Source organism: Elaeis guineensis, chromosome 1 (genome assembly GCF_000442705.2).
Source record: "Elaeis guineensis isolate ETL-2024a chromosome 1, EG11, whole genome shotgun sequence".
NCBI lineage: Eukaryota > Viridiplantae > Streptophyta > Magnoliopsida > Arecales > Arecaceae > Elaeis > Elaeis guineensis.
Window position 1 is genome coordinate 164,583,408 of NC_025993.2, and position 20,230 is coordinate 164,603,637.

The following is a 20,230-nucleotide window of genomic DNA, read 5'->3' on the forward strand; positions in this document are numbered from 1 at the left end:
ACGTGGTATTGCTTTGGTCAATGATATCATATTACATTCATTAATATCTATGACTCAAAAAAAAAAAAATATTTACTCTAAGATCTTATTTGCTCGATAACTACTTTCACTTTCGATGAATAATTTTTTATTTATTACCCATTGACCATCAATTACTTCGAGGAGTCTATATATTATTTGATCCCTTGGTGGTCATAAAACTACATTCAAGATATTGATATGATATAAAAGGAGAAGCAATAATGATTGGAGTAAGAGGGTTGTTGGGACAATACTAGTGAAAAAGGTCTAAAATGAGTGGTCATGCCTAACATGGGTCCCAAGAAATTGACGGCAATAATGTACCTTAAGAAGCCAACTATACTTTGTAAGTTTGGTAACTAAAAGATTATTTGAATGGTAATGGTGAATGTGTGTTTTTGAAATTTTTTGTTGCAAATAGGTTACATAGAGGCAGAATCAATACTATTGTTAATCATAAAGAAAACACGGATTTGCAAAGAAGAACAATGATAATAAATAGATAGCTCTAATCATAGTATTATGAATATTTTTTAATTAAATCAAAAAAAATAAAATTAATTTTTGAGAAGCATTATTAATAAAATATTTATGAAGAGAAAGAGGCTACAACCTAAATATAGCATCTATAACAATTTAGTTAAATTAAGTTTTATTTTAAAATTTATCATAAATCTAATTTTTATAAGATGACAGCATTATTTTTTGATTTTTTTATTCTAAAGATTTTCTTATTGATCTTTTCACAAATAAATAAAAACAATTAGGTATTTCCTTGCAAAATGCAAAATTTTACTATCACCCCTTTTTTTCACAAACGCAGTGAAATGAACTGTCAGCCTTCCACTCTCCCCCCTCTCCCCCTCACCTCCCCACTATAAAATATAAATACAACCTTCTTCCTCCTCCATCCCCCCACCTCCTTTCACCAGCTCCTTTTCCTCCGTTTCTACCAGCCACCACGAGGTGCTTTTGGGTCTCCGAGGTCTTGCCGGAATTCTCCCCGTGATCGCCGCAATCTGCCGGCATCCGGCGTCGATCTCGCCGGAACCATGGCTACCGGCAGATACATGGCCTACCCCCCCTCCCCCTCCACGGCCCCCCAGTCCCCTCACATCACCGGCATGCGCTCCATCACCAGCGCGTTCGTCGAACAGCAGAAGTAGGGCTCTTTCTTCTTCCTCAAACCCCGAGTTTTGGTTTGGAACGAAAAAGCTCTGATCTTGTTCTCTCACCCTCTAATCTTTCTTGTCTCTCTTTTATGCGAATAGATCTATATACTTGTTCCTTAAGTAGCAGTTGCTTGCTATGAGGTTCTTGTTATTAAAAATTCGATCTTGTTGTGATCTGCGCTTGTTAATCATGCTTTGAAACTTGAGCTAGCAATTTCATTCAGAACAAAAGGAAAATTTAGTTGTCGGTGTTCAGGTTCTATTGCATTTGTCGATGCAAAGTGAACGCAGATTACAGGCGAATTTTTTTGCAGTTGTTTCATGCTTATTGGTCGTGCAGTTCCTTGTTTTCGTTTCTTTTTCTAATATGTGTATGTGATTGTCAAGGTTGTAACTCTTCTGGACCTTGTGATCATTTTTGAGCTTTTAAGTCTCTTGTGAATATTTATTAAATGGTTTTATATTTATGAGCTCCTCTTCTTATGTTAATTTTGGCTAGACCCATGAATTAATCTTCCAAGCCACAATAAAGTAAAATACTTTTAAGATCTACTGCTGTATGTAATTGTAGCTTCTTGTGAAGTTGTGTTGTTCATCATGAAGAAGTCTTTCATTGTGAAGCCACAAATCACTTTACATGGCAGATGAAAAAAGGAAACTGACACACTCAGCTTCTTGTGCATGTGCTTTTATTATTACATATGTCTTGCATCCTTAGTTTTACTTGCATGTATATATTAATCATCTAATAGAATGATAGATAGTTCTGGTGGGTTTTGAGAACTGAACTTCTTGTCTTTTGGAGCTTTAGAACAATTTATCAGCAGTATTTTATTCTTATTCTTTCTTGTGCAAGATTCATTAGCTTTATGCTTTTCTTTTGCAAGATTTAACACTTCTGATTGAAATGAACTTGGGCTTGGATGGTTTATTTGGTGTTGATAAATTATCTTTTCTTTCTCATTGTGATTTTCAAGGATATAAGATTTTGAGATTTTATGAGCATTTCGAGTTTTTAAATCCTTTTCATACATTAGTTAAAACAATTTTGTATTTGTGATCGTCTCTCCTTGTCTTAATTATGGCTAGACCCTTAAGTTAATCTTCGAAGCTGGTAAAGTGAAATTCTTTTAAGATCTAGTTTTATATATAGACAACTTCTTGTGGAGTCATGTCCAGCATCATGAAGAAGGCTTTCTGATGCCACGACCCACGAGTAACTTTATGTGGCAGAAGAAAAGTAGAAACTGACAAACATGCTCACTTTTTTTTCATGCACTTTTATATTTTTTTTATTATATCTAAATGGAAATAGATCCAAAAATCTAAGTATCGGTCTGTATTGGTCTGTTCTGGCCATACCCATGTACATACTGGCCATACCTATGTACGTACTGGCCAGATTGGATTGCACCAATAAGGTTTTAGTATCTGTAGAAGGGTCTTATTAGTGCCACACTGACACATAGTGTTTCATCTCAAATTTTCTTGTTATGGCACATTGGATATCAGTGTGGCATGACACTACACTGGTCTATACCTTGCGAGGAAGGTACTGACATATGTGATGGTACTGGTTTTTAATCCTTGGATATATCTGATGCCAGAGCATCTAATGAAGAGACTGGTTAAATTTGGTTTTTTTTTTTCGTGCTTATCAGTCCTTTATCAGTGTTTTTCTTCTTTAACTATAATTGTGTATCTCATATAGGTGTACATATTTTAGCTATCTAATAGAATGATAGATGATTTGGGTGAGTTATAGTTTGGAATACTTGATTTAGGAGCTGTCAAGGCTTTGGAATAGTTTATCAGCAATATTTGATTTTTGCTTTCTTGTCCAAAAGTCACTAGTTTTATTCTTTTGTGTTACAAGATTTAATACATCTGAATGGAATGAATTTTAGCTATTTGGTGTCAATAAATTATCTTTTTTTTTTTTAATGATATGCATGATTCTCAAGGGTCTATGTATTTTGGACATTTTGAGCATGTTTGAGTTTTTAAGTCTTTTGCATATATTTGTTAAATATGACTATATTCTTTATATCCTTTGTTGCGGGAGAGACCTGCTGACCGGGGCCAATCCTCCATCGAGGTGCATCCGAGATGACGTGGTGAGGTCACACCAGCTGTGGCCCTAGGACCACCAATTTGGCCAGCCGTGCGGGTAAAGTCTGCGTCTAACATCCACGACTAACAATCTTGATTCAGAGAAAATGGGAGGTATTTCTCTCTCAATGAAAGGCTAGAACATAGTCTAACGGCCTGCAGAGCCAGGCTTAACAAACTCACAGATACTAGGCTTAACAAACTCACAGATTTTGATTGGTAGCCTACGGGCTTAACCTCAATATGAAAGACGTATAAAGGAGACCCTCAGGTAGGAAACAAGCAAGCAAGCAAAAACTCATACACTGGAGAGCAGGGCAAACCCCAATGGGAAGGACTCCCTCCACTCTTCGTGTCTCACTATCTTTTTTCTCTACCGTTCCCAAAGCTTTGACTAATTTAAGCATTAGAAGATCCGCCACCGGAACATCCCCCGCGAGCGTGGACTTCCTTTGCAGGTACCCACCAACGCCGCGGATCCCGTGCAGCATCCAGCTTTAGCACCTCCCCAGAGCCTTGCAGCAACACCCCTAGTATTAATTACCGCTAGAACTCTAAGTTAGACTACCAAGCCAGTGAAGTAAAATACTTTTAAGTTGTACTTTATATATAAGAAAATTCCTTGTAAAGCTATTTTGGATCATGAAGAAGCCTTTCATTGTCAAAATGATCTCATATTAACATAAATTCTTGTGGAAGAAATCATGATGTCTTTGTGAAATTCTTGTTTCAACAAATGAATAGCTCACCATTTAAAAATCACTAAAAGCTATTTCAAACTGATCTAAATATCTATAATTAATTTAAATTCAATATGCTTGAATATTTTAAAAATGATGAAGAATATATAGATGTCATGGACTCAATAATGATAATTACATCAAAATCGGATGATAGAATAGAATTACCAAAATGATCATCCAATATTCCAACTTGATCAAGCTCTAATCTTAAACAAAGAAAAATCGACAATGTTACTTGGCTTTTTTTTTTTTTTGACTTGTCAATTCAACCGAATCATGAAAGACTTGGCAAATCTTAGCCAAGGTTTGATTTTTTTTTTTTAATGGGTTTTTTTGGAGCGGATACCCTCCTAAATATGTGAAATTTCATGAATACCCTTACAAAGTTGCTATTTATATATATTACCATATAAAATTTTATTTTTGTATGTCTACCCATAAGGGTAGTCATTCTAATTTTAAACCATTTATTCTAATGGCCTTAGATGATATGCTACATATGCAAAAAAACAAAAAAAGAAAAAAAAAGAAAAGAAGGGTATGCATGCAAAACAAGTGTCTTATAAGGGTATATACACAAATAGCAACTTTATGAAGGCATTCTTGTAATATTTCATATTTGAGAGGGTATAATGCAAAAAATCCTATTTTAAAATGCAGTGCATAAGGCCACATTTCCGGATGCTGTCCTTGACCACATCACATTGCCTGTATACATTTATGTATGCAAATATGGACATAAAAGATCATCCACTTACTATTGTATGGCCATATATGTGGCTCAGTTAGCATTGTGCAACTACATATGTGGCCCACCATGTAATAAATGCTAATTTTTAGTTGTTATTGTTAGTAATATTGATATTATTTATCTAAAAACATCACTATAGATATTTTTGTTTTATTATATTTAATGTACTTAGATAGTTAAGAAAACTAACCACATATACATTTGCATATGCAGCCCACATACTGCATACGCCTATGCAGTCTCTGGACGCCCACATTCTACAGTTGCATTTTAAAACACACACACACACACTAACACACACTATGGGGCTGCCAAAGAGGGCTTTTTATTAGTTTTGAAAAATACTTCCTTCAAAAAAGAAACTAATCTATTTCAAAATTACATTTCATTCGCAATGTTTAACATATAAATTCCTTGTTTACTTTGAAGTCATGAATATTTTCTTTAGTTACTATTTGATGAAGCAAGGACAGCTTGACATTACTTAAAGGTTGAAAACTAAAATACAAGAAAGCTTTAAATTACAATATCGTTGTGAGACACTATCCATTCAATAACTACTTTGCTCTTGGACTGAACAACTTTTCTTTGATCATTAAAGAGCAATCAATGATCTTAGGGACCCTATCAGTTATTTGATCAGTTGTATGGGCAAATGATTTGTGGTGGAACTATCAATCAATTCCTACATTTGTCATATGATGTTGTAGAAGGATGGTTAATGGTATTTCTAGGTTATAAAAATAGTGATAATGATGGTTGGAATCAAATGGTTATGCAGAAGTGTTGGTGGATGGTTCTAAAGGAGTAGAGTTGTTTATTCATGTAAGTCCAGAAGAGTTGATAGCAAGATGAAATTTAAAGGAGTGATAACCCATTATATAGGTGTTAAATGGTAGTATGTAGGGTTTTGTTGGGAGGTGGAGATCTACATGTGTTAAGATTCAGTTGGCAGCATCAAAAGGGGAAAGACTGATGTTCATTATTAATTTCTAAATCTGGAGAGACAACAATAATCAGAATATGTTGGCTCTAAACATGGTAATGTGAAGAAACCCTACAATTTTAAAGGAGAAAAAACTACTAGATTTTGAATGGGCTAACATCCTAAATGGGAAGGTAGAGGGTGTGTGGCCACTTCATGTCCCTGGCTGCTGAACCCCACACTCCTCGTACCTTGGCATGCTCTACACCACCAGTGTGTGTGCAGGTGCAAGATGGGCTCTTAAATCATCCCAAACCCCACCTTTCACTTCACACAACGGTAGTTGTTTGCTGCAAGGTCTTTCATTAAGGCTTGAACCATGTTGTGGTCTACATATGTTAGTCCACTTCAGAAGATTTGGACAGCAGGGATCAGGGTTGCATGCACAGATGCAAAGAGATTGCAGATTATGGGCAAAAATTGATCATTCTGTGATGCTTAACGGGCTTGCATCACATTTTTTTCAAATGTCTTTAATTGGTTGTCTCATTTATGAATATATTTTAGTTATTTTAATACATGGTTCTGGAGTTACTTTTTTTTTTTTTCCCATAATTGTACTAAAGTTTGGAGGCAAATTTCTCGTGCACTTTCTTGTGCAAGGTTCTCTAGTTTGATGCTTTTCCTTTAAGATATTTAATACTTTTGATATGAAGTAATTTTGGCTCAGACAGCTTCTTTGGTGAATATAATATTACTTTTTTCATGTGCATATCAAATTTTGGGACCCACATCTTGTGATATTGCGAGATTATTTGAATAATGTAACCATCTTTTTGTTAAATTGAACTTATATTTGGTGGGTAAATTGCTTGGCAGGTATCTAGCAGAGTTGCTGGCAGAGCGTCAGAAGCTTGGCCCTTTTATGCCCGTACTACCACACTGCTATTGGTTGCTGAACCAGGGTGAGTTTTTTGAAAAATATAATTGTTCGACATTTATGGTTAATTGGCAACATCTTTAAATGGTTGGTTTTTGTATTTGCAACTCATGACTCTTTTGCATTTTTCTTTTTTTCTGGTGCCTTGTATTAAGCCAATCATAAGTCTCTTGTTAGATATCCTCCACATTCTTCCTGCAGCATCCTGAGTCTGATTTAATAAACTGATTTTTTTTTATCATAATTGTTTTTGTTGTGTGGAAATATTCATGTTTTGTATTAAGCCAATCAGAAGCACATTGTGTGATATAGATCTGAAAACTTTAAAGCTTTAATTGCAGTTCAAGAATGATAGCATGTCTAATTTGTTTTCTTTATTAGTTGGTGCTTTCTTGCATCTAAGAATATCAGTGACCTTACAGAATGTGACAGAAGGATCACATATGCAGCTAATATTTACGAATGAAAAAGGTCAAATAATTGAAATATCTGCAAATACACTCGTGGTTTATGCTTCATAAATAAGATTAATAACTCTTAGTTGAAAGGAGTCGATTAGAGGCTCCTGTATTTGAGGAAATCAGATTTTAGGATTGTTATTTGCATAAAAGATAATAGATTGTTTCTGGCAGATAATGTCCTTCAGAGGGCACTGCATGAGCATTTTTTGCCTGGTGGATGTGTGAGACCATCATGGTTATCATGTGGTGAAATTTCTTGTTTATTGGTGCATCCTGATACATTGTCATGTGCTTTTGCTTTTGATAAAAAGTAAAATGTTCTTGGATTCATGCCTGTAGCTGGGTTGTTACAAAGGCAACTTGATACTCGACACTTTGACATTATAAGTTATACCAAGCATATACTTAAACAGAAAGGAGATAAGTTGTTTTTACCATCACTTTGCAAAATTATCTATTCGTAAGGAATTACTTGTGTCAATAGAACCGGGGCATATGATGGTGAGGGCTTTGGATGCCATTGAAGAGTTCTAATTTCAAGAGCAAGGTTTTAAGTACTGTCTGTATCAACCGGCATGACACGAACCGGAACTCAGTGTGCTCCCATACTAACGCATAATATGGGTGTTGCACTGACTTCAATAGTGTACCATGTGTTGATATGCAGATGTGTTGACCAGTAAGGTTTTGGTGACCTGATACTGAAACTTAAAACATTGATCAAGAGAAAGTGTTGGACATGTTGCAAATATGCAATATACTATTTTTGTAGGAAATATCCTGATATACATGATTGCCATAGGAATACCATCTTCTCTTGTGTAAAGTGCGAATGTTAGCATTACAAAATTACTATTGTATGAAAGTAATACAAATATGTACATCAGTATCACTAATAATGCATTATTCTGCTGTAATAATATACAAATTTTCTGGGCAATAGCCTGATATAAACAATTGCTATTAGGAATATTATCCTCTCTCATATAATATATGAATAATGCAAAGATATATATCAGTATGCCTAACAATGCATTATTCTGCTTTACCGATATTCTATAACTATCAAGATCTCCAACTTACTTTAATAAAGATGCTATCTCTAGCAATGTGTTATTATGCTATATTGATATTGTCTGACTACCTAGATCTCAAACCTAATTTAATGTTTTCATGCAAATGACTATAAGGTAAAGGCAGTTCAGCCTGATTTTCTTTATATGGTTTCCCTGTTAACTGTGTTTTATATAATACTTCAATATGATGGAACTGTCCAGTACATATAAGAATTAACATTGCTAACATGCAAGTGCACATTGCTCCAGTATCAGTGCCTCATATTCAGGTGCAGCTTTTGAGATACAGATTGCACAGCACTAAAAGGCTGCACTAATGAGATTCATACGTGACGTGGTGGTGAGGTTGCTTACCTAATGGTGAAAGGAATTGGATACTTTTGTTTTGTTGGATATTACTGGACTTATTAAATTTATTTAATTGGGAATAGCAAAAAACTGATTTTTGCATGTTTATTGCAGCTCTAGGCATTGATGCTTTTTTAAAATCTAGTTGGTTGAAAAAACTAGATTCAGAAGCATTTATTATGTTACTTATTTTATTTATTATTGCCAGAGTTGCTACATCTAGATTTTTGTCATCAAAAAGTCATTCAATGTCCAATTCTGTCACCCTGAAGTGTAAATCATAAGTATAGGTTGTCTGATTTTTTAATTTATAAAAAAATAGATTTGGGTTGTAAATTCTGGAGAGTGGAAACAATGCTTTTGCCTCCCTGAATTTTCGAAAAGTTTTTTGTGCCTTATTCATTTACTTTTAGATAGTGCATGATCATGGTATTAGGACAACAAACATTCTTCTAAGTCATAGCGTAAGATTGGTATGCATTGTATTATCTAGTTCATTATATATCGGATTGCTTTATTTTGCAGTGAGACTGCAATGTCTTGGTTGTGGTACTCTTTTAGGTAATTTAAAGGTAACAGTTATGATATTAGTTAATACAGTGTATTTTTCCCATGCAGCAATTAAAGCCCTTCCATTTTTTAATGGTGGTATTACGTATTTCTATTTGCGTAATATCTCCTTAACTTATCGGATAGCTAATAAGCAAATTATGAATTTTTGTCATGCTTATTTTTTTCCTTTTTTCGAAATTACAATTGCTATTTTTAGACTGATATAGTACTGATTTTTGGGCACCCATTTAGTTGACCCATGCCTGTCCATTTACTGCTAACTAATTTCTTAAAAAAAGCTAACTGGTGCATCTTATGCTTGGAATTGAAATTGTGGAGCAGAAATTATGCGTGTAACCACACTGTTGGGAAATGCCTCTCTTTTAGATCAAACTGGGCTGGAACATGGTAGCCCGCTGACCACTGGAGGACTATTTTCGAACGGAGGAGCGGCTGATATGAATGGGTGGGCATCACCATTTCAACCAGAAGTACGGATACTAACCATTAACATAACTCTCTTTTGCATCTAATTTACTGTTCACCAGAAGCATTTCGGACATAAGTTCTTGCAATTCATGCCAACCTGATTAATTGTCCTGATCGAGTGGCTGCATTTTTGACTTAGCATATTCACTTTGCTGACTTCTCTTGTCTCGTGTCTGTTCCTTGATACAGTGTCTTACATTCATTTGAACTTGAAAGTAATTGTACTAACTACTAAGCATCATCCTATGGAATAGACTATTGTTTCTGTGACTGGTTTTGTGACATTAACATTTAGAATCAGTGGGCCTGTGTGACCTGGTGTTTAACATATTTACTGTTCACAAGTTTACTTCTTTTCTTCTGTTATAATCTCAAACTTAAAATGATTTATAATGACTCAGTCTGCCTGTCAGAATTGTATCCCTCAATCTTATGTTTGGTGAGTCATGAATTGCAGCAACGTATATGGTTCTTTTCTGCATTTCTTAATAGCATCAGGTTTTTTGTCTTCTTAATGGTATTGTGGTAGCTGCTTGATTCTTTTTTCCTTCATTATTATATATAAGCAGTGGCTATTTTTGGTCTCTACTCTTAGTCCCTTTACAGGGTGACCCTGGAGCCTTACCATGTGGTTTCTAGAAGCAGAATGCTTCTGAAACATCTGACTGCACCCATGAGTCTTTCTTTCTTATATGCCTTTATTAATATGCTTTATGAGTGCAAAGTTTTCTTCTTCACATGTGATTTTAAACTGTTTTTTCAACCTTAATAATAATGTGTGGTTATTTGTTTTTCACATGCATATCCAATACTTGCATTCAATATTGTAGAAGCCAAACCACATGTGAAGGACAGATCCTTGTATCAATATACACTCCTTTCAAATCTATTTGTTGCTCTTTGTAGCTTCTCATTTAACATCTTTATTAAATTGCAGAGGTTAGGATTGTTACAGCCTTCATCAGCACATGGCTGGCTTGGACAGCAAGGCAGCTGCTCAGGTCTCATTGTCAAAAAAACGTTAAGGGTCGATATTCCTGTGGATAAATACCCAAATGTATGCAACAATCTTTTCCTTTTCTGTTATGTTGCCTTTTGACTATGTTTGAAGGCATTCATGAGATTCTTTTAAATTGTTCTACAGTACAACTTTGTCGGGCGGCTTCTTGGTCCTAGAGGCAATTCTCTCAAGCGAATGGAAGCAAGTACTGAATGTCGTGTCCTAATTAGAGGACGAGGCAGCATCAAAGATCCTGTACGAGTAAGAATTATGCTTTGATCATTACTGTTTTTAGATACATGCGTCACTATTAATCTTAGCATGCATCTACTACGTAAAACCACCATAACTAGAATACCGGAGGAAGTTGATGCAAGCAAACAAGTGTAAATTATATTGGCCATTTATGTCTAGAAGGCCTGGGCAGATCGGATACGTTCAGTTAGAAATTATACTACATTGCTGAAAAGTTAATGTGAATGCAAATAGCAAATCTGTTGATTAGACTCAAAATGTGATGCCATGTCTGGCAATTTGATTATTTTCTAAATTAGTGTTATGAGTAGGGAAGTGTTTGTTTGAGTTCTAAGATGCTTCTGAAGTGAAATTTTTAACTGCCACACTTACTAGAGAAACAGATGGTGGGTCAGTGCACTTACAACAATCTAATGATTCTAATTTGATCCTGCAACATTAAGTCAAATGTAAAATAGGGGACACCTGAGTAATTATTATTGGATTACTCCTTGCTACATGTCATTGTTGTTGTTGTTGGATTTTTATTATTATTATTTTTTTATTATTTTTGTGGCTTAGGCACTCCTTGACCTGGTTGGTTGTGGGCATATAGTTGTTAATAAAAGGATGGTAAAAATTTAGAGTTCGATGATCTACATATGAGATTAGGATAACAATACTGTTCACAACATCTATATGTTGATGCTATATGATAAAGGGAAAACTTCAGGTTTTAAGTTTGTACTTGTATGTTTGTCCATACCCTATACCTTGAAATTAGATGGCACACTGTTTGGTTATCCTACTAGTGAAGCTACAATAGCTCAGCATTTTGATGACGGTTTATGATGAAAAACAGGTCATTCATTTTTTTAAGAGTTTGTGAGATGTGGACTTCAGGGAATTCTAGTTTAATGATATTGCTTAAATACAAAAATTTCATTACTTATGTTTTTTATAATCTGCTCATGTTTTGGGATTTACGCCCAGTTTTTTATATGCGACTGCAGTACAATGAAGAGTTGCCTTTACTAGTAATAATGAGAGTTTTTACAAGGGAAAAAAGCAAATGGCTAGACAAAATTGAAATGGACAATTGTTATTCTGCCTCTTGAAATGACTTTGGTTTATTCACCCTCACAATAGTCTTTGCTTGTCAATTTCTTTACGTGCCTTGCCTCAATACCAGAGGTGTTACTCTTTCTACTTTTACTGGCACAACCAGTTCTCATGTATTGTTAATTTGCAGGAGGAAACAATGAGGGGAAAGCCAGGATACGAACATCTGAATGAGCCCCTTCACATACTCATAGAAGCAGAGTTGCCAGTTGAAATTATTGATGCTCGCTTGATGCAAGCTCGTGACATTCTTGAAGACCTAGTGAAGCCTGTGGTATTGCTTCCTTTCCCCACCTCCAAAAACTAATTCCCGTTTTCCTCATCCACTAAGTTCTTGGTTAACCGTAGTTCAAGTATTATCATGTCTGTCACACAATCCTCCTTTTTCTTTTCTCTAAATACAGGATGAATCGCTAGATTTCTTCAAAAAGCAGCAGCTTCGAGAGCTTGCTATGCTCAATGGAACAATCCGTGAAGATGTTCCACACACATCACCTTCTGTATCCCCCTTCCACAACAGCCTCAGCATGAAGAGAGCCAAGACAAGGGTGTAGATTGAGATTATCTTGCCGCCTCTCTTTCTGGGAGCATCTTTGTCTGCCCTGTTACTGCCAAATCTTCATAAGGGTTGCAATATCAAATCCATGCTCCCATTAACAATCTGTGCAATGGGACAATGCATGCTCTAACTTGGGTTCTCTCTGAAGTACTTGTTCCTACTACTGAGGGGGGTTGGTTGGACATCATGGGATATAGATCATTTTGGGTTGTGGAGTCTGCCTATGTATGTGCCTTACCAGGTGAAGAACAAAAATGCATCCTTGTAGTCTTAATGGACAGTCATGTGCTTGCACTTTACAGTTTGGTTACCATTGTGGGGGTTATATAGAAAAAACCAGTCGGGTTTGTTTATAAAACTGTGAGACAGTAGCTTGCAGCCCCCTGAAGCAGGTCTGGGTAGTTGATCGTCCTCAATAAGAGTTGTCAATCTTATTTATGACCTTGGTGATTAAATCCTTTGATTATGTGGATGCTGATAGCTCCTGTGATTTCCTGGTGCATATATCTGAATGCAGCTTATTCGAGCTGCAAAAATAGCCAGTGAAGGAAGACAGTCTATTGGATATTGCTTTTGCCATTAATGCCTGGTAGAAACATGGATGGAATACTGTTGAAATCACATGATAGAATGAGTTGAGTTGATTTGCGCATATTTGTTTACAAAAAAAAATTCTGCACTGCAATTCCATGTGCTAGGGAGGCTTTTGCCTTAACCTGTGTGGCATTGTTTCTTTCATCCGTGTCTTGTTCTGCTTCTTTTTCTTTTTCAGGTTGTGCTGCGCATGCATGCATGTGTTTCTTGGACAGTGTGCATTCTTTTATGGTGGTTACTCAAAGAAACACCGTATTCCTTTTAATGTTATTTATAATTTTAGCTGGAGCTTTGCAGAAGAGCGGCTGTTTTTTATTTCCTTTTCCTCATTTTAGGGATGGAATCAGCATTAGTTTTATCGTCTAAAGGTGGTTGTGTTTCAAATTTATCTCATGGTTGGGAATAACAATTCTTTTCATTCGTTTTTGACTGATTAGATTCGCTCATAAGGCAATCGGTTTCTCTCCAATTCAATAAATTGGCAGGACCTTGGTTTTTCTTGGCATGCATCTTTTGTGAGGTTTGAATTCCTTTTTCTGCATCCGAGAAAAACCCGATAGGCTTATTTGAGATGACAATGACCCAATTTTCAGTGATTTCCTTATCCTGTGTCATCATGGTAGGATCAAAGCACATAAAAGACCAAGAAATCAAACAGCCAGCGCACGAAAGCTGAGGAATATCTCAACTTCATCCATATCATCGCTTCTCCTTAGCAAATGGCTGCTTTATAGAGATCACGGTTTTGATCGTCCGACTATTTCTTAGGAAGCAATGCAGGAGCATTACTCAGCCATTGCTGGAAATTCTAACCCCAATGATTAAGCCGGCATCCAGAAACAAGATCGTCATTTGTCAAATGTGATGAGAAAGTCTACAATTATTGCAGAAGTCCGCAAATTTTTAGGTGTAGGGACTTGCAGAGTCCAGAAACATGATTGTCATGTGTCCGGTATGATGAGAGTCTACAATTATTGAGGAGGAGATGGAGTGATGCCCTTACCATGGGTTTGTTGCTCCAGTCAGTTGTTTACCCAGTACACAGTTCAAAACTAGGAGATGCATCATCTAAGAATTTCTGATTCTTATTCGATCAAACCATCGACCACCAGCTGGTAGAATACATGGGAATAGTCGAGGAAGGGCCTCATGGTAATTGTCATAGGATATGTGATAATTCAATTCTGCTGTTACAGCCAAACATGAAAGCATGAGATAATGTAACGAAACCATCGGTGCGAAGAAAGAAATCAAATGATGCAACCTTCTTGAATCTCAGTGTGACCAGCCAAGCCAAGCATATGATCAGATGATATGGCCACAACTTCTCAGGTTTTAGTTGAAATGCACTAAACTAATGACAACATTTGATGATTTCAGATATGATAACACTAAACTAATGACAACATTTGATGATTTCAGATATGATAACACTTCCTATGGACAATTACCTAAAAACATCACCATGTTTACAGCTAGAAGGACAAGTATCTGCACGAATGACAAGTCAATAGACATCATACTTGAGCCATCTTGCCACATTTTTGTGCTCAATATGTACAAATTGTTTTATATAATTTTACCAATAATAATAATGTTTTATACAATGTTTCAATCTCTCTCTCTCTCTCTCTCTCTCAGAGTAATGGAAAAGTCCTTCCTCCACATCTTCTTCTCTCTCTTCCTTTTCCTCGTGTTTCTATTATTTTAATATCATCACGGTAGTTCCTATAACCTGTCTATTCGCACTGAAGCATCTGCACTGTGGTAGAACACGGATCTTGAAGCATCTGCAACAAATTCGAAGCATGATAAATTGTTGGGGACTGGCATTGTCCTCCACTACCACATCAGTGCTTCCACTGACGCGACATTTTTTGGTATAATTTGACATACCGAACAACATAATATGACAAGCCCAAACGTGTTTAAATTTTTTATATAATTCTAGCATTAAGTGAATCTTCAGTGACAACAAATCTGTTCAGATAACATTCAATGGGAACTTCTGCACAGATGTTCAAATGGGCATAAATCACGTGATAAATGAATTTAAGATTCAACAATCACGACTACAAGATTTGAACTGCAAAAAGAAAAGAATAAATTTGCTAACTTCTCCTGTGATGGATGACTTTATACACGTACACATTATAAAGATATCAACACCACCATGAATAAAGACCCAAGCAAATGGCAGATGCCCCAAATGTCCACCTAAAAATGTTAATAACATGTAAAATAGAAGTTTCATGAGAATACTAGATAAATTTATGCAGATGTATATTTGGATTCTCCAGATCTATTATTAGCCGTAGTAGATATTTTCATTCTTTGGATTATATAGGGCACAAGTGCAGTCCATTGAAGTGAAATGTACTTCAGTCACTATGAGATAAATAGAGATGAATGTTTTAGATTTTCCATTAGACATTACCATCATTTCAAAAGCAACTTTCAACCCCCTATGATCACAAACATCGAAGAGTACTAAGACTGTAAAAGCAACCTAAGTAATGGGCTCAAAGTTTATTCAGGTACACCCTTGCAATCCATATCATAGGTTAATGACTTGATTGATTATCCGAAAGGGAAGGGGTCATAATCATCTATATGTTTTTCATACCTTTTTTAAGCTACAAGCCTATAACCATTATAAAAGTGCAGTTCGAATCGAATAAAAGTCAACACTATATTGCAATGGCAGCAATACTACAATTCCAGCAAATCTAAAAGTATTCTTTCTAAATAATGTCAGCAGCCAATTACTGTTGATATCATGTATCCAGATATTCATTTCCAGTAGAAAGTTCAAGGCATTAAAAAACCAAATCACTATCAATCTGCAGTATCCAGATAATAAACACTATTGAATTCATTCCAGCTTTTGCACTGCAAAGATCTTGCACATGTGTTCCTTGTGTTATCACAGTACCAGTGATGTAAATGTCAACAAATTAAATATTTCACAACAGCATATATTATTTTGTAGAGCCACAAGAAAACAAATCTTGACTTAATTTACCAAAATTAACTGCAACAGGTTAACCAAATATTTTCATAGTTAAATATACAATCCTGCTAACCACAAATCATAGAAATGAAGTTAACAATACCATCAGATCCCCCATTTTGCATATTTGTCTGCAGCATAGATGATTCTGTAGATCCCAACAAATATATCATCCTTTAAAAATATTATACGTAATGTGACATTAAATATTTGCAAAATTGAGCTAATCATCTCACCCTTCTTCACCCCAAGGCACACAAATACAAATGTCGTCGGCAGCAATTCACAACAAGCATCTTAAGGATTTCATGATACCATGATAATTCTTTAGAACTAGTATTTAGATCATTTATTGTGTCAGTTCACAAATCACCTCAACTAGAAACTTCATTCACTAAATGTAATATCACAAACATGAACTGAAGATCCCCTTTGCTGACGAGAATGTTGGTTTCTTCCTCCAAATTTTATCTATAAAAATGTTATAACCATGTTTGTGATTTAAGTTTTTTTAACCTCTCTAAACTTAAGTTAGGATCTACCTGAAAAAGACTATGCACCTAGATCAGGTAAACATAGTTCTAAAAGACAGTATTTCCATGCCAGGGCAGCTCGGCAGGTCCTACAACTACATGTGTTTGTGAGGGGAAAAAAAAAGGACTCCTAAAAGACAACTACTTTGAAAACTACACATCAAGATTCATGTTCAATATTAGGCATCATATTTTAAAATATCTTTCACAATTACAAGGTACATGACCAATTCAATCTAAGTAAATATAGATAAAAAAAATAAAACACACACCAATTTCCATGTGCGTGCTCTATGCATGGACATGCTTTTATATCTCGCTAGACACTACCAGCATGCAAGAAATGTCCCAATTTTAAATTTGAATGAAAGCCCCAGAGAACAATTCTTTATATTATACATGTCAATGTATTCCAGCCGATATTGTAGAAGATGTTCAAGGACATTTGCAAACTTGGGGACATCTATTAAATAAGAAGTAAACTGTTTAAGACGTGACTAATACTTTCCTAGGTTCCCTAGTCCTCTATGTAAAATAAGCAACTACTAAGTGCCAAAATAGCACCCACAATCACACTAGAGGTCGCTAGAAGAGAACAAAAAAAATCAACAGGTCTTCCTTTACGTCAACTCATAAGTATGTTATTATGCTAAACATCGCTAGCAGACAACCAAAAATAAACAGGCTTCCCTTATATCACGTATATAATGTCCAATGAGTGAAAGACAATTCTAAGTTATCACCTGTCATTATAAAGCTCACAACATATAGAACTTGCATTCATAAGATGCCTAGTAGAATATTATGAAATTACCAAAGAGCCTTTTGTGGTCCTAAAACATTAGAATTTAGAGTGAGGGCTCAATAACAAATGCAACAACCAATTACAGAATTCAACGTTTGAAAAAGGATCTTTAACTCCTTCACCAACATCAAAATGTAGCAGGAACTAGAATGTCTATGGATGATTAAAGCAACTAAAAGACTTAAATGCACCACTGATTTGTGGGTCTCCATGTTGGTTGCACCTTTTTTTTTTTTCGGTTTTTATACTGCATGTGTGCATGCACACATACATACATTCTACATTTTAACTAGCTACTTGCACATCATTTGGATATCACCTTGGTATTTTGAACCTTTAATTTAATAAGTCCTTTCCCCACTAAAAAGATAAAGAAATCATAAATCAAATGTATCTTGTTAGCAACATTCATAACGTAACTTAAACTATAACACATCGGTTAAACTAAGCTTGATAGCCAATCAAATCAATAACCAACGAGCATACTGATGCGGCAAACATAACAGACTAAATGTTTTAAGTCCTAATAACAACCTCAAAACTATGGATGCATAAAATTGATTATAACTGTAGTAAACAACATAAAAGTTAGAGGTGATTAGGGGAAAAAATAAAGGGGCAGGATTATCCTTTTCTTTCTATCATGTTCATAAACAATGACATCAACAATCCTGCAGCTAAATGAATTATTCATCATAAGTGTCAACAAATTTTCCAACTCTAAATCATGCAGTAGCTAAATCAACAATCACCCTAACCAGGGTGCTCCTGTCTTCCAATAATGTGCAAAAATACACACATCAATTCTGTCAATCTATCAGACCCATAAGTAACAAACCATCACGAGATATTACCGTGACATACAGCATGAGACACATCTGTCACTAAACATATACTGAAACAGATGGGCAAATTTGAACAAAAGAAAACCCATCCACATAAAGCCCACAATAGACCAGACAAGCAAAATCTAATTGAATAATTAGTTTTTCTTGTATTCAATTCCAGCCTCATTACAACAGACCAATCCCCCCAATTCTCCACATTCCACACCAAAGCTACCAATCAAAGCAAACAAAACACATAGGAAAGGGGAGAGATAGTTTGGCAGGACTCACATTGGCGGGCAGCAGCTACTGCTGGACGTAGTAGTAGGAGAGGGGGTCGGTTGACGGGGCCCCGAGGGCGCGGGGCATGTCCTCCTTCCCCTCATCCCTGGGCACAATGTCGACGAGGAAGTCGAAGACGTCGGTGCGGGTGATGGCAGCAGCGATGTCATTCTTCTGGAGGGTGCGGCGCTTGTTCTCCTCGGCATGGGCCCAGGATCGGTGGGTGAGCTCCAGGATGAACATCTCGCAGGCTCGGGCAAAGACGACAGGGGCCTCGGCGGCGATCATGCGCACATCCTCGTCAGCCTTCATGATCTTCTTGATACGGGCAAGGGGCAGGCTGTGGTTTTTGAAGTCGGTGGTCTGCTCGATCTCGCGGTACTGGTCAGCCCAGAACATCTGCAGCATCTGCTGCTGCTGCTGTTGCTGCTGGTGGTAGAGGTGCTGGTAGGCCTGGTAGGGGCCACCGGCGGCCGTCGCGGGGGCGTAGGGGACCGGGGCGGCGACGCCGATCACCGGAGGGGTGGGATGGCCCTGCTGATCCATTCCGTTGTGTCTCGCCCTAGAATCAAACACAAACCAGGTGTAAACTTCCGAGAGGAAAAACGAAGGATTTCCGGGTATCAAACAAAAACAAGGCGAAAACTCGATCTTTCTGAAGAAAAACGAAGGAATTTGGGGTATCGAACACAACCAAGTGACGAAAATCCGATCTTTTTGGGGAAAAAGGAGGGAAATTAGGGTATCGAACACAACCAAGACGTCAAGATCCGATCTTTTCGAGGAAAAACGGAGGATTTTGGGGTATCAAACGCGAACCAGGCGTCGGAAACCAATCTTTTGACGAATGACGAAGGGATTTGAATTTTTAAGTTTGCTTGAAGAGGGGAGAGAAGGAAGAAGAGATCCGGGCTAAACGGATTGGGAAGAAGGTGGGATTTTTTTGGGAATTTTAGTGGAGCGAAGGGGAGTAGAGGGAGAAAGATGGGACCTTTGGGGAACAGAGTAGAATTTTAGGGTTCGGGATTGAGTTGAAGCGGCATAGGATTGTTACCGGCGAGGAAATCCGGACGCTAGATTTCCAGAACAAGGTTTAAACAGGAAACGTAGTTTTGGTGCCGAGGAGAGTGAGGAAAAGGGGAGAGGGGATTTGATTTCCTCTTACCTTTCGGATGGAACGGGGAGAAGACGAGGAACAGGGGAGGATGGAATAGAAAACAGGGAGCTTATTGCGTTGGGTTGGAGACTCTGGAGTTGGGCTTGGAATTCCAATTACGTCTTATAGAAAATATTTATTCAATAAAATTGGAACGGCTCCGCGCAAAGCTCACACAAAGGACCGGCTTAGGCCGATGGGTTCGAGTTAGTTTATTTCGCGTGAAACAATGACTGATCATCAACCGTTGGATCATATCTTGCACAGCTCTCAAAGTATTTTGTATCCTTACTTTTATCTATCTGCACAGATCGCAAGGTAGATAGCTATTGCGCCGTCCAATGATGCATGCCGGGAAAAAAACAATTCCAGATCCTTCATATTTTCTTTTAATCTACCATCATATTAGACAATATGATTTAAAAAAAAAAAATATTTTGTGCCCCCAAGATTCTTCTGCCAATGAAATGGTGATTGTTTTGTCCACCTTCAACGGGAAAGAAGAAAGAAAAGTT

The 20,230-nt window shown here is 36.6% G+C and overlaps 2 protein-coding genes across 8 annotated transcripts; one reads left to right on the forward strand and one right to left on the reverse strand.

Annotated features, from left to right (window-relative positions):
- The first annotated feature begins 916 nt into the window (after window positions 1-916).
- On the forward strand, window positions 917-13,043 carry LOC105060486 (KH domain-containing protein At5g56140). 3 transcript variants are annotated; one of them, XM_010944210.3, is made up of 7 exons: window positions 917-1,183; window positions 6,604-6,689; window positions 9,444-9,592; window positions 10,528-10,647; window positions 10,735-10,851; window positions 12,077-12,220; window positions 12,351-13,043. In XM_010944210.3, exons 1-7 carry the CDS (start codon window positions 1,074-1,076, stop codon window positions 12,498-12,500), a joined length of 876 nt encoding a protein of 291 aa, XP_010942512.1. In that variant the 5' UTR covers window positions 917-1,073; the 3' UTR covers window positions 12,501-13,043. The 3 variants fall into 3 exon arrangements, with proteins under 3 accessions (XP_010942512.1, XP_010942513.1, XP_010942514.1); XM_010944211.3 differs by having other exon boundaries at window positions 10,735-10,845; XM_010944212.3 differs by having other exon boundaries at window positions 9,489-9,592.
- Window positions 13,044-13,920: 877 nt separating this feature from the next.
- LOC105060487 (nuclear transcription factor Y subunit C-6) lies at window positions 13,921-19,871 on the reverse strand. Of its 5 annotated transcripts, none has more exons than XM_010944218.4 (3): window positions 19,725-19,871; window positions 18,569-19,121; window positions 13,921-14,283 (listed from the first exon to the last, which is right to left on the reverse strand). In XM_010944218.4, the coding sequence occupies exon 2, from the start codon at window positions 19,103-19,105 to the stop codon at window positions 18,584-18,586; it is 522 nt and encodes a 173-aa protein (XP_010942520.1). In that variant the 5' UTR covers window positions 19,106-19,121; window positions 19,725-19,871; the 3' UTR covers window positions 13,921-14,283; window positions 18,569-18,583. The 5 variants fall into 5 exon arrangements, with proteins under 5 accessions (XP_010942520.1, XP_010942519.1, XP_010942517.1 ...); XM_010944217.4 differs by having other exon boundaries at window positions 13,921-14,286; XM_010944215.4 differs by lacking the exon at window positions 13,921-14,283 and adding an exon at window positions 14,656-14,889.
- Between the last annotated feature and the right edge of the window lie 359 nt (window positions 19,872-20,230).

Coding starts and splice junctions, on each gene's coding strand:
- LOC105060486 (XM_010944210.3), top strand. CDS start 1,074: ATGGCTACCGGCAGATACATGGCCTACCCCCCCTCCCCCTCCACGGCC. Junction 9,593..10,527: donor CATCACCATTTCAACCAGAA/GTACGGATACTA, acceptor ATTAAATTGCAG/AGGTTAGGATTGTTACAGCC. Junction 12,221..12,350: donor AAGACCTAGTGAAGCCTGTG/GTATTGCTTCCT, acceptor CTCTAAATACAG/GATGAATCGCTAGATTTCTT.
- LOC105060487 (XM_010944218.4), bottom strand. CDS start 19,105: ATGGATCAGCAGGGCCATCCCACCCCTCCGGTGATCGGCGTCGCCGCC.